The 11,229-nt window shown below is 35.6% G+C and overlaps 2 protein-coding genes across 2 annotated transcripts; one reads left to right on the top strand and one right to left on the bottom strand.

Moving 5' to 3' along the window:
• Positions 1 to 7,365: 7,365 nt before the first annotated feature.
• Positions 7,366 to 8,254, top strand: HO133_003692 (uncharacterized protein; the record flags this gene model as incomplete). Its single annotated transcript, XM_037294614.1, has 5 exons — positions 7,366 to 7,386; positions 7,442 to 7,454; positions 7,555 to 7,944; positions 7,992 to 8,072; positions 8,124 to 8,254. 5 exons carry the CDS (start codon positions 7,366 to 7,368, stop codon positions 8,252 to 8,254), a joined length of 636 nt encoding a protein of 211 aa, XP_037149302.1.
• A 568-nt stretch (positions 8,255 to 8,822) lies between these two features.
• HO133_003691 (uncharacterized protein) lies at positions 8,823 to 10,846 on the bottom strand (the record flags this gene model as incomplete). The annotated part of the gene is made up of 5 exons (XM_037294613.1): positions 8,823 to 9,352; positions 9,538 to 9,847; positions 9,955 to 9,979; positions 10,040 to 10,089; positions 10,706 to 10,846. The coding sequence occupies 5 exons, from the start codon at positions 10,844 to 10,846 to the stop codon at positions 8,823 to 8,825; spliced, it is 1,056 nt and encodes a 351-aa protein (XP_037149301.1).
• Positions 10,847 to 11,229: the final 383 nt, after the last annotated feature.

Below are 11,229 nucleotides of genomic sequence, written 5' to 3'. Positions count from 1 at the left end.
TTAATAGCGAGTAGAGTTATATTATAATAGAGTATTAGCTTATTACTTATATAATTAAAGAGATAAATAAGATTATAATCTCTATTCGAAAGAATTTATTTATTAGAAAACTAGTTAATAAAAAGAATACTACTCGCTAGAATTATATAAAGTTCTTATAGAGTATAAAGTTATATTTTATTCTAAAGTATAATATTAAATAGAGTAATATTAACTTAATTTCTTATACTTTAAATCGAATATATTTCTTTTTTCATAAATCGAGATTCTATTATTACGCGAAATTAATATTTTAATAAAATTATTATATTAATTATAATAGCGATAGTTTCGCTATTAATAAAAGATTAATTGAGACTATTTTTTTAACTCTTTTATTAATATAATTAGATGACGAGATATATAAAAAGAGATTAATCTATTTAATAAGTATCTTAATAGCGAAATAAAAATTATATTTCGTAAGCGATATAATTCTTTATTCGATTTCGACTATCTATTTAAGTATATCTCTCTTAATACTCGATTTTTTAAAGATATTAAAAAGTCGTTCTAGTTATACTTTAAGATTTATTAGAATAATTATTACTCGATAAAGAATCTCGCTATTATCGACTTATTTCGATATATTAGAAAATTATAAGTAGATTTTATATAATGAGATAATAATTAGTTTAATATAAAAGTAATATTAGATTTATTTTTTAATAATATAGCGAGTATATTTAAAGTTGTTAATATATATAATAAGTAGTTATTTAGTAATTTACTTGCGAATGAGATTTTATTAAAAGAAAGAAGAGAGCTAAATTAAAAGTTAGATGATATAAATAATAGTAATAATACGAAAGATTTCTATTTAAATGTGTATAATGAATAGACGTCGATTTTGAATGAATAGACTTTATTTGAAGTTTATTTCGAAGTTTATAAGATACGCTATAACCTTATTTTTTAGTTGTTAATATTTGATTGCTTAGGCTCTTACTAATTAATAATAATATTTTAGAAAATCTATTAAGTATATATTTCTTATTAATATATCTAAGAATTATTTTCGAAGTTATATTACGCTATTATTAAATCTTATTATTATTATTTAAACTCTCTAATAATTTTTTATATATAATAATCTATAAAGAAAGATATATAAAATTTATTAGAAGTCTTTATAATATTAATTTAGAATTTAATATTTATAGCTTAAGAATACTCGAATTAATTAGATCGTATTATTTAATGATTTCTTTTTTATTTAAAAATATAATCTTAAGTAGTTATTAGATAGTAAATTATCTATCTAATTATTATTTATTTAATTCTTTTCGATTTTCTTTAAAATTAAAGCTTTATAATATTATAATATTATATTAATAATAAGAGTTATAGCGTATCTAGAAAAGATAATATCGCTATCGTCGTCGTTATCGAAGAATCTTATTAGAAGATTTCTTTTTCGTCTATATTTAAAAATATAAATTATTAAATAAACTTTATAATTATTTAATTAAGAGAGTAGTAAAGTTTAATACGCTTAAAAGAATAGTATTTAATATATTAATAATCTTTATAATAATTTAAATAATTAATAAATAAGTATAATAAATTTTTACGAAGAAATAATATTATAATTTCGCTATAGCTAAATTCTTATTTTCTACTTTTATATTAATATCTCTTTATATTAGTTCTAATTTTAAAATATTATTATTCTAGCTAAATTTAAATTATTTATCTAACTTCTAAAGCTCTTAATATATAGCGCTCTTATCTTTTCTTTTATTAATTCTTTATTTATTTATTAGAATATTAATTAGTAAAGATTTACTCTCTTTTTATTTTTATTTCTTTATAATTAATATAATTTTAGCTAAAAAACCTTTTCTCTTCTAAAGGATATTTAGCTTCTTTATAGCTAAGTTAATCTTATTTAATCTATTCTCTTATTCTTTTATTTCTCTTATATATATTCTCTTATTTTCTTTTATAATCCTTATCTTCTCTCTTACTAAATTCGCTATTTTTTATTTATATTTATTCTCTCTATTTATAGCTCTAATAGTATATATCTTAATAATCTTAATTTATTCTCTTCTATTTATTATATTAATATTATATTTATTATTAATAATAGTAATTTTTTTAAATTAATATCTAATAATTTTATATAGCTTATATTTATATTAGTCTTTTTAATAAAAATTTTATCTAATATATAAATTTATAAAATCTTTTATAATAAGAATAAAGTTAATTTTATTAGTCTATTTCTTTATAATCTTTATATTTAAAAAGATATTCGTCTTAATAATATCGCCGATATTAATCTTATAATATAATTTTATATATTTCGTCTAACTCTATATAAATAATTTCTTTTATATATTATCTAATCTCGCGAGTAATATATAATAAATAACTCTTTCTTTAAATTATATAATTAGAGTTTTTATAAAAATAATATTTTTATAATAATTATAATATCTAATAAAATAAATCGTTATTATTAATTTAATCTTATTAAAATATTCTAGAAAGATCTCTTAAATATATTTAAATTAAGATTAATTAATAATAATATATTATTCTCTTAATATCTTTAAAAGTCGTTTAATATTTATTCTTTATTCTTTTATTAAAAAGATAATTAAATTTATAAATAGTAGATTAATTAAATCTTTATCGATAAATTAGATAAAATTATTATATATATTTAATATATAGATTATATAATTAGCTCGCTACTATATATTTAATAGAAAATAAATACTTCTAAATAATAGTTATTATATAACGAGATATATATCTAAATTATTAATACTTATTTCGAAAGCGTCGATAATAATAAGAAATTAAACTTTAAAGATTAATATCTTAAATTCGATAACTATAATTTTTAGTTTCTCTTTATTTATCTCGCTATTATAAGCCCGAAAGAGTCTTTTTATCTCTTTTACTATTTAATCTATATTTATATATTATTAAATTAATTAGTTAATAATTTTATAGCTAAGATAAATAGTATTAATATAAATAATAGTCTTATTAAATATATAAACCGATCTTTATATTAAGAAATAAAGATTTTTAAAAAAACTCTTTAATTTTTATAGAATCTTAATATTAAGTATAATATTCTTATAATTAATAGAAGTCTTTATAATCTCGATAAGTTTATTATTTTTAAAATTAATTAGATATTAATAGATATCTAATAACTAATTATCTAACGTCGTCGAGATTTTAAAGTTAATACTTTTATATTATAAAGCTAACTATATTTAGAATAAAAGTTATCGTCTTATTAATGAATTATATATATCTTATTAATAGTAATAAGATTAAATCGCGAGATAAAATCGATATCTTCTATTATAATAATTTTAAATATATTATTATCTATAAAGATTTTAGAGCTAATAAGTATATATATATAAAATTCTTTAGCGATATTATATAGATTATTTTTATTATTACTCTTATTATTTAAAATAAAAGCTTTAATATTAAATAGTATATTAATCTTTCTTTATTAATTTAGCTATAGTATATTAAGTAAATAGATAATTATCGCTATATTATTCGATTTTAATAAAGATAGAGAATAAAAGATAAGACTTTTTTTAAAATTCGTTTTTATTATTAAAATAATATCTTTATTATTAAATAAATAGTAGATCGTTTATATCTATTTCATTTTAAGTCTATTTTTAATCTCACTTAAATTTATATATTATTATTAACTCTATAACTTAATAAGAGTATAATATTATTAAATATTTATATTATCTAGATATTTCGAAATATCGATAATCTTATAGTTAATCGCTATCGTCGTATTAGAAGTAAGATATTAAATATTAGATTTAAAAGTAATATAGAAGAAGATATTAATATTATTAATAGTATATAAGATACTATTAGAATTACGATAAATACTTTACTTTTTTATACTTTCGCGATATCTAGAATTTTACTCTAATAAGAGCGAGGAAGAGTTTAACCCGCTACTCGTTTTTTAAAATTTTATTAAATCGCTAAAGTAATATTCGCTCTACTTTTATACGCGAGAAACTAAATATATAAATTTTTAAATTTCTTTTAATCTAAATTATTAAAAGTTTTTAGACTTTATTATTATATAGAGAAAGAATATTATTATAAGATATAGAGAGATTAATATCTAAAGTTCGAAGATATCTTATTATTATCGTTATAAAGAAAGTTAAATATTTAAATATTCTTAATATATTTTATATTTATATAAACTTATCTTAAGCGTATTAATCGCGTTAATATTATTTAAAATATATATATTATAATCTCTTTAACTTCTAAGCGAAGCGTATTTAAGTTAATATATATTTCTATAGAAAGCGTATTTCGAGTATTCGACTTTCTAATTAAGGGTAATATAATAAATCTACTTAAATAATTCCTTAACTCGATTTATTATATAATCTTTTAATAATGCTAAAGACGATATATTATTATCTAGAATTTTTCTAATAAAGGTTAATTAGCTAGAGATAAGTGCTATAAATATCGATAAAGATTATAATCTCGAATTAGCTTATACGATAATAATAAGATATTTAATTTTAATAAAAGACTTAAATATTTAATTAATAACCTCGATAGATTTATTTATCTCGCGATTAACTTTAAAGAATTATATAATAGTTATAAAAAAATTATTGAAAGTCGCGAATTTCGCATTTCGATTAATTATTGCGAATATCTTATATAAAATAACGATTAATATAGCGATTTTATGATTTTCTACTTAGACTCTAGAGGGGGGATATACTATAATAAGCTTACGATATAATTAGTCCCCGAAGCGAGGAATGAGTGTAGGGCTGGCCATAGGGTACCCCGCTAAGCGAGTCTGAATTACTGAGACTACGTATTTGCCATGCGGCTCAGGTGATCAATCCTGAATCCTGGGGGGGATCCAATTCCCCAATGCCCATGCCGCTACAGGTCACTTCTCCGCATCTACTTTGTACATCGTATTACCCATGTCGAGGGCAGCTCTCTGTGACAGCAAGTGGCAATTTTTGACGTCGAGTAATAATAAGCTCACCCAGTCATCCTTTGCTGTGCGTCATAGCTGACCAAACACGTCTCACTGCACTTGATAACAATACGAGCCATGCTCTGGTTCTGTCATAGTAACAGACCCTGAAATCGCTGAGCCCGTTGTCCGATTGTTCGTGTCAGATTTTCAAAAGCCTCAAGCTACGAGGTCAGTCAGAGTAAACAGAAGCGGTCATCTATCCGGCTCATCGCGCAATTGTATCCCATGTGCGGTTCTGACAGTCAGCCAATCAGATGCATAACCGTTGCCCTAAAGCGAGCAATCTGCTCTGGCGACCAAAGTCTATCTTGCAGATCTGATGTTTCTCTCTGTGGCGTTGGACAGTAGCGTTCGATCAAGCATCAGATCCCTTTTTCTCTTCTGTCCAAGCTTGACGGCCCTGAGGCAGACTGTGTCTCTCGAAACGGCGAAACAATTGTGGGAGATTTGATAGTCACAGCTATGTTTCCCGCCCAGTAATTCTGTAGTTCGTTACTAGAGCAGCTTCATCGTAGATTCAATCAATTGTCTTTTTACACGCTCGAGAAGACGATCTAGTCGATGAAATGGTCTTTGGCACCGGGCGTTATGGAACTGATGCACGAGTCAGTCATTGGTCAATGTTCTCTTCCTTCGACCTGCTATATGACGCAAGGTGATTGATCTAGGAGAATCCATACGTGCGCAACCAAAACTTCTCATACGACCAGGTAAAAACAACCTCTTGCTAGCTGAAGTGGCCCCTGCGCTGCGGCGAAAAGGTATTTCGATATCGCAAGCAACGATAGAGCAGCTAGAAATTACAATCACGAGGCACAGTGATGGATGAAAGCACGGCATCCCAGATCCAGCTGGAGGGCAATTCATTCTTTCGCATCAGATCATCTGATCAAAGAGGCAGTACCTATTCCCGGGTCTCGTAGACCAGCACTACGTTTCCCAGCCAGACCCACGTGGCTCGACCTCTGAGAGGCTCCTTTGTCTGCGTTTGGACGCGTGTACGACGGGTTATTATAAACATAGACCCAGGAGCCTTCAGGAGGTGAGACTTCGAGACGAAGCTTTTCGGATAAGAGGACCGAGCGTGGGATTCTGATACCAAGTCCACTCACTCCTTCAGCAATTAGGGTGAATCGGATGCGAGGCTAGGATTGGCGCCCGCATACCGCACCTTCTGTTGTATCTCTAAGCATCGATTCGATTTGCGGGACCCCTTACAGAGGCCTTGGGGTTCTAAATGTGAATCCAAAATCCCCAGGTATACTAGCAGGCTCCATTTTGAGGGGTGCTCTGCTCCATGCTACCGGCGCGAGCACTGTATAGAAGTGTTGCAAGAGCAATGGGATCTGCTAGGCCTGACGAGAAACTTCACTGTGGTGAAATGCGAGATAGACATAACTGTCAAAAGAGATTCATGCTGGGAAATGGCCAAGATGACCCTACTTGGGCGCTGGTATTCCGGCCGAATAGTAACTTAGATATATGCATCATGGCCGATCTGCATCGACAGCGGGGTGGCGGTAGCTGTAGCAGACCGCTTTGCTCTTCAATTTTTCGAACCGGAACTTCTAATTTCAACGGACATCAATACGCTGTACCGATTTGCTAATAGCAGGCATACCGTTTCCGAAGCCAGAAGGCGATGCTTTCTCAAAACCTCTGAGCAGCTTCTGTCTGCGCATCATTTTCTTTGACACAATCAACTACTTGTATTGGAATAACGTCAACAAAGTCCTCATTCTCATCTCCGTGGGATGCAGCTTACATGATGATTCCATTGAAAGGGTGAACAATATTAGAAAAATCCTGTTCGACTGATCAGGGACTAGATTCTCATGACTTCTAAACGTGTTGCTGTTTCCCGTACTCAGTGTAATCTGTGAGTTCTGTCCAAAGAGACAAGGGCACACATGGCCAGCTTTTCAAGACTCTACGGCATCAATTATCATAACGAGCCGTGGTCTGCAGTATTCGCATAGGGACAAGTAGCAATCTTCATTCTTTCTTGGGTGAGTAGTTGTACAATTGCTCCCATTAGGCTTAGCGCGTGGATCTTGATTGTTGAGCCTGAGTACAGCTATTGCCTTTTGCCTTTCAGGCAACCAAAGCACAAAAATCCATTCACAACAATTTGACACTCCACTCTCTCTTCCAATATCTTTACTCCCTGTCTACTCCTGATCTCTCCCATCCTCCGCTGATCGAAGCTGTCTGATACCGCGTAACGGCCAACGAGAGCGGCATCCTTTTCTTTGTCTCCTTGCAGCAAAGACACACCCAACATGGCAAACGACGAGTATGATGTATGTCCACGTTCTCTGCCTGCTCCTTTAGCTGTGCTAACGGATCTTCGTGAAGTTTCTGTTCAAAGGTACCCCCCCTTGGGCTTACGGCCATTAAAGACAACCTCGCCCATGCTACATGCTACCCACCCCCTTCTGCCTAATGGCTCTTACTGATCCTTCAATCAGTGGTCCTCATCGGAGACTCTGGCGTCGGAAAATCGAACCTTCTCTCCCGATTCACCCGCAACGAGTTCAACCTCGACAGTAAATCCACCATCGGTGTGGAATTCGCAACCCGATCCATCCAAGTCGACGCCAAGACCATCAAGGCTCAGATTTGGGACACAGCTGGACAGGAACGCTACCGCGCCATCACATCAGCATACTACCGAGGAGCTGTTGGAGCACTGCTCGTGTACGATATCAGCAAGCATCAGACCTATGAAAACGTGCAGCGGTGGTTGAAAGAGCTAAGGGATCATGCGGATGCGAATATCGTCATAATGTTGGTCGGGAATAAGAGCGATTTGAGGCACTTGAGGGCGGTCCCTACGGAGGAGGCGAAACAGTTTGCCAGTGAGTGGGTATATTCCTGTTTGGGAGACATGGGCTAACGGTCAAAGGCGACAACAACCTATCATTCATTGAGACTTCGGCGCTAGACGCAAGTAACGTCGAGCTTGCCTTCCAAAACATCCTCACAGGTATTCTTGGATGCCCCATCGACTTGATGGCAGCTTGCTGAAGGTCTACAGAAATATACCGTATTGTCTCGAGCAAAGCCCTTGATAATGGCGACTCAGCCCAGAACCCAATAGGCGAGCGTAAAGTCCTTGAGATCAGCAAGTCATCGGATCCAGAGACGAAGTCGGGAAAGTGTTGTTAGGGTACTAATATGTTCGAAGCCTGAAGCCGTTCGGTGTACCAAGGACTCGCTAGATATGGATGCTTTAGTCGTTCTCGGGCTTTAGAGGTTCGGTTTTCTCTTCGAGCTCACGAAGGTGGCCTCAAAGATTTGATCCGTAGTATTACTGATGCGTGAGCAATGCCTCGGATTATTGAGATTAAATTGGCGTCCATTTGGGTGGTGTTATCTGTGAAGCTCTACTACCGAGTCTGCTTCAACGTGCCCCTTTCAGTGACATCTTGACTGTTAGTGTGCTTCGATACCACTGGCACCAGCATGGAAGCACGGAGCCAGCCTGAGCTCATCCTTGCCTTGTCAACGACGTTACAATGAGATGAAGGTATGAGGAGTGATCTACTGTGTGCAGGAATGACCGTTCTTGTACCGCAAAAGGTTCTCTTGTCTTTTGTCTCTAAGAAGATCCAATCTCAACATGCACACATCCACAGTCTTGCTCTCCTTTTGCATAAACCATGGCCGAGTTCTAATCCTCAACTCCACCGGCGCCTCCTTCTCTCGAAACGCCGAAGCCCTTGATCTCAGCCGTTCAACTTCCCCTCCCCTCGAACTCCCTCATCCTCCCAGTGCCATCTTCATCTGCAACACAACTCCATGCTAGCTCCGGCGTTTTTTTCTTCCACGGCCTTCCCAATAACCAATCGGTCACACTAACCACCCTACTTGTCTTCTCTAGATCCCCGTTTTCTTCTGCGTGCTCAATGGTGTGTGTAAGAATCCTTCCCTCCTCGTCAAATTCGAATATGAATTTCCCACAAAATTCCTCATCATCCCTCGCGTCGCCACCCAACCATTCGGTAATCTTGTCCACCTGTTCACTAGCCCCAATCCCACGATACAGCGCACCCATGCCTTTGCCTTGTGTCTTGCCACACGTTTTCCAGCGCACAACAAGGCGCTCGTTGTTGATGTGGGAGTGAGCGATGTGGGAGTAGGTAGGTCCGTTTTTCGCTACACGCTCACTGAGAATTATAAGCTTGACATTGCCGACAATTGGGACGCGGCCCCAAGCCATAGGGGCGGTCCAAAGGGCTGCATGGTAGGCGACGCGGCCGGAGACTGTGGGAAGGTGGGGGTGGGTTGAGGGGAAGAGGTGGAGGGTAATGTGGGGTGAGAGTATATCGGGTGGAAGGGGGGAGGCAAGGAGTGTAGGGAGGCGGGATTGTAGGATGCGGAGGGCTGTTGCGAGGAGGAAATGGGTCAGTACTTTAAGTCCTTCGAAAGCGGTGCCGAGTGAGACGTACTCTTGCCCAGCTTCAAGGTCCGCTCGTCTGGGGGTGCATCTTCAGATTTGGCCCCAGGTTGTTCGGGCGCACGACGGCGCGGACTTGAGCTCGTGAACCAGATTTCAGGAAAGATTTCGCGGTTCGACTGGACTTGTGCGAGCGAACGGCATGGTGAGCAGAACGTGGTACGGAGCCCAAAGCCTGTAGGACGATGCCCCGGCTTCAAGGCATATTTGTCGGCGCGGACAAATTTGGGGAAAGCTCTCCTCATCAGGGTAATAGTCAAGGTAGCTCGGGATGAGACATATGGATTGTTAGGAGAGGGTGACTATCATCGTAAAGTACGCAGCGAATTCCACACTAAACTACTCTATGGGTGATGAATACTCCAGCCGTGTTGAAAAGCTGCTCGCACGTGACCTTCAAATGACGTACTCTGCGCTCACTCACGTCGGCTGTCCTAAGTATAGATGATCGATTCCCCATTATCGAATCAATGTCTGCATCCCATAGACATTACCGCAGGAAATCTTGATGGGCTCTGGCTTTAGTGCAAATGACTTCGTCCATCTGTATTCAATTAGCACACAAAGTCTGGCGAGAATCCCGCGATGCCCCAGAGACTTCCGGACTGTCTTCGCAGAATCTGCCAGCCTCCAACTCGTGCTCAAGGAGGTGCAGGAGGCTGTAAACGACAATGAGCCGAATCGAAGCAAGAAATCCGATCTATCGAAAATGATAGACGGGTACAACGCCGTTTTACAAGAGCTACATGGTTTGCTGAATAATAAGTACAATAGTCCTGGGACGCAAAGCAGGAGAACTGGTGACAGAATGCGATAGAGTCAGGACCAAATCGAGGAATAGGCAGCGTGCCATATCAAATACTGGTCTGCTGACTTCATTCCACGTTGGGCTAATTGGGTATATTCCTAAGATCAGGTTATGAGATTGTGTCTGCTACTCACTCTCTTGCGCACAGCGCTGGCCAAGCTCGAATTGGGTAGCTTCTAACGCCGCTGGTATGGGAGCATCAGTCTGGACTGCGCGAGTGCTCAGTCAGATCTGTGGATAATTTAGAATCAGCCGAAGAAGGCGACGAAGATGTGTGGTTTCAGATGGCTCGAAAGCTAGAAAACGTTGGCATCACTTCGACTATGGTCAATGAAAATTGTTCGTACATCACCGCTTGGATCAAAGATGCCTTGAGAAGTGGCTCTCTGGGCGAGTGTGTTCGTTCGCCAAGCTCAGACTCTCGAGCGTATCTGGCGATGAATGGTGCGCTTCGTTCCAAAGCGTCCTCAATGAGTACCACGAAATACAACATGAGATCACAAACTCAAGTGGTTTACAGGAGAATATCCGACCGGAACCTAGCCTCTAGACGAGATACCGGTGCGTCTGTACTTATCCAAATTGTTATTGACAATCCTCGCACACGGGAGCCTTGTTCGGGGCCGACATTTTTTGACTTGCTGCCACACCTGCGAGACGTACACAGCGTGGAAGATCACTCAATTAGCGAAATTCTTTCAGGTGTAGATTTTCTTCACTGCCACCAACATATGACCATCCACCCACCCACTTGAAGAATACTGTCCTTGTGCCTGAGGGAGTAGGCTAGATTTTCTGGCATCTGGCCGGAGCATTTGTCTGATGCTAGGCACACGGCGCCCACAGGCGACATCTAGAATGCTCCCTTTTGGAACA

The sequence above is a fragment of the Letharia lupina genome, assembly GCF_014066315.1.
Source record: "Letharia lupina isolate WasteWater1 chromosome Unknown contig_18, whole genome shotgun sequence".
In the NCBI taxonomy this organism is placed as follows: domain Eukaryota; kingdom Fungi; phylum Ascomycota; class Lecanoromycetes; order Lecanorales; family Parmeliaceae; genus Letharia; species Letharia lupina.
The sequence above is the reverse complement of the archived record's forward strand: the minus strand, read 5'-3'. Positions and strand labels throughout refer to the sequence as shown.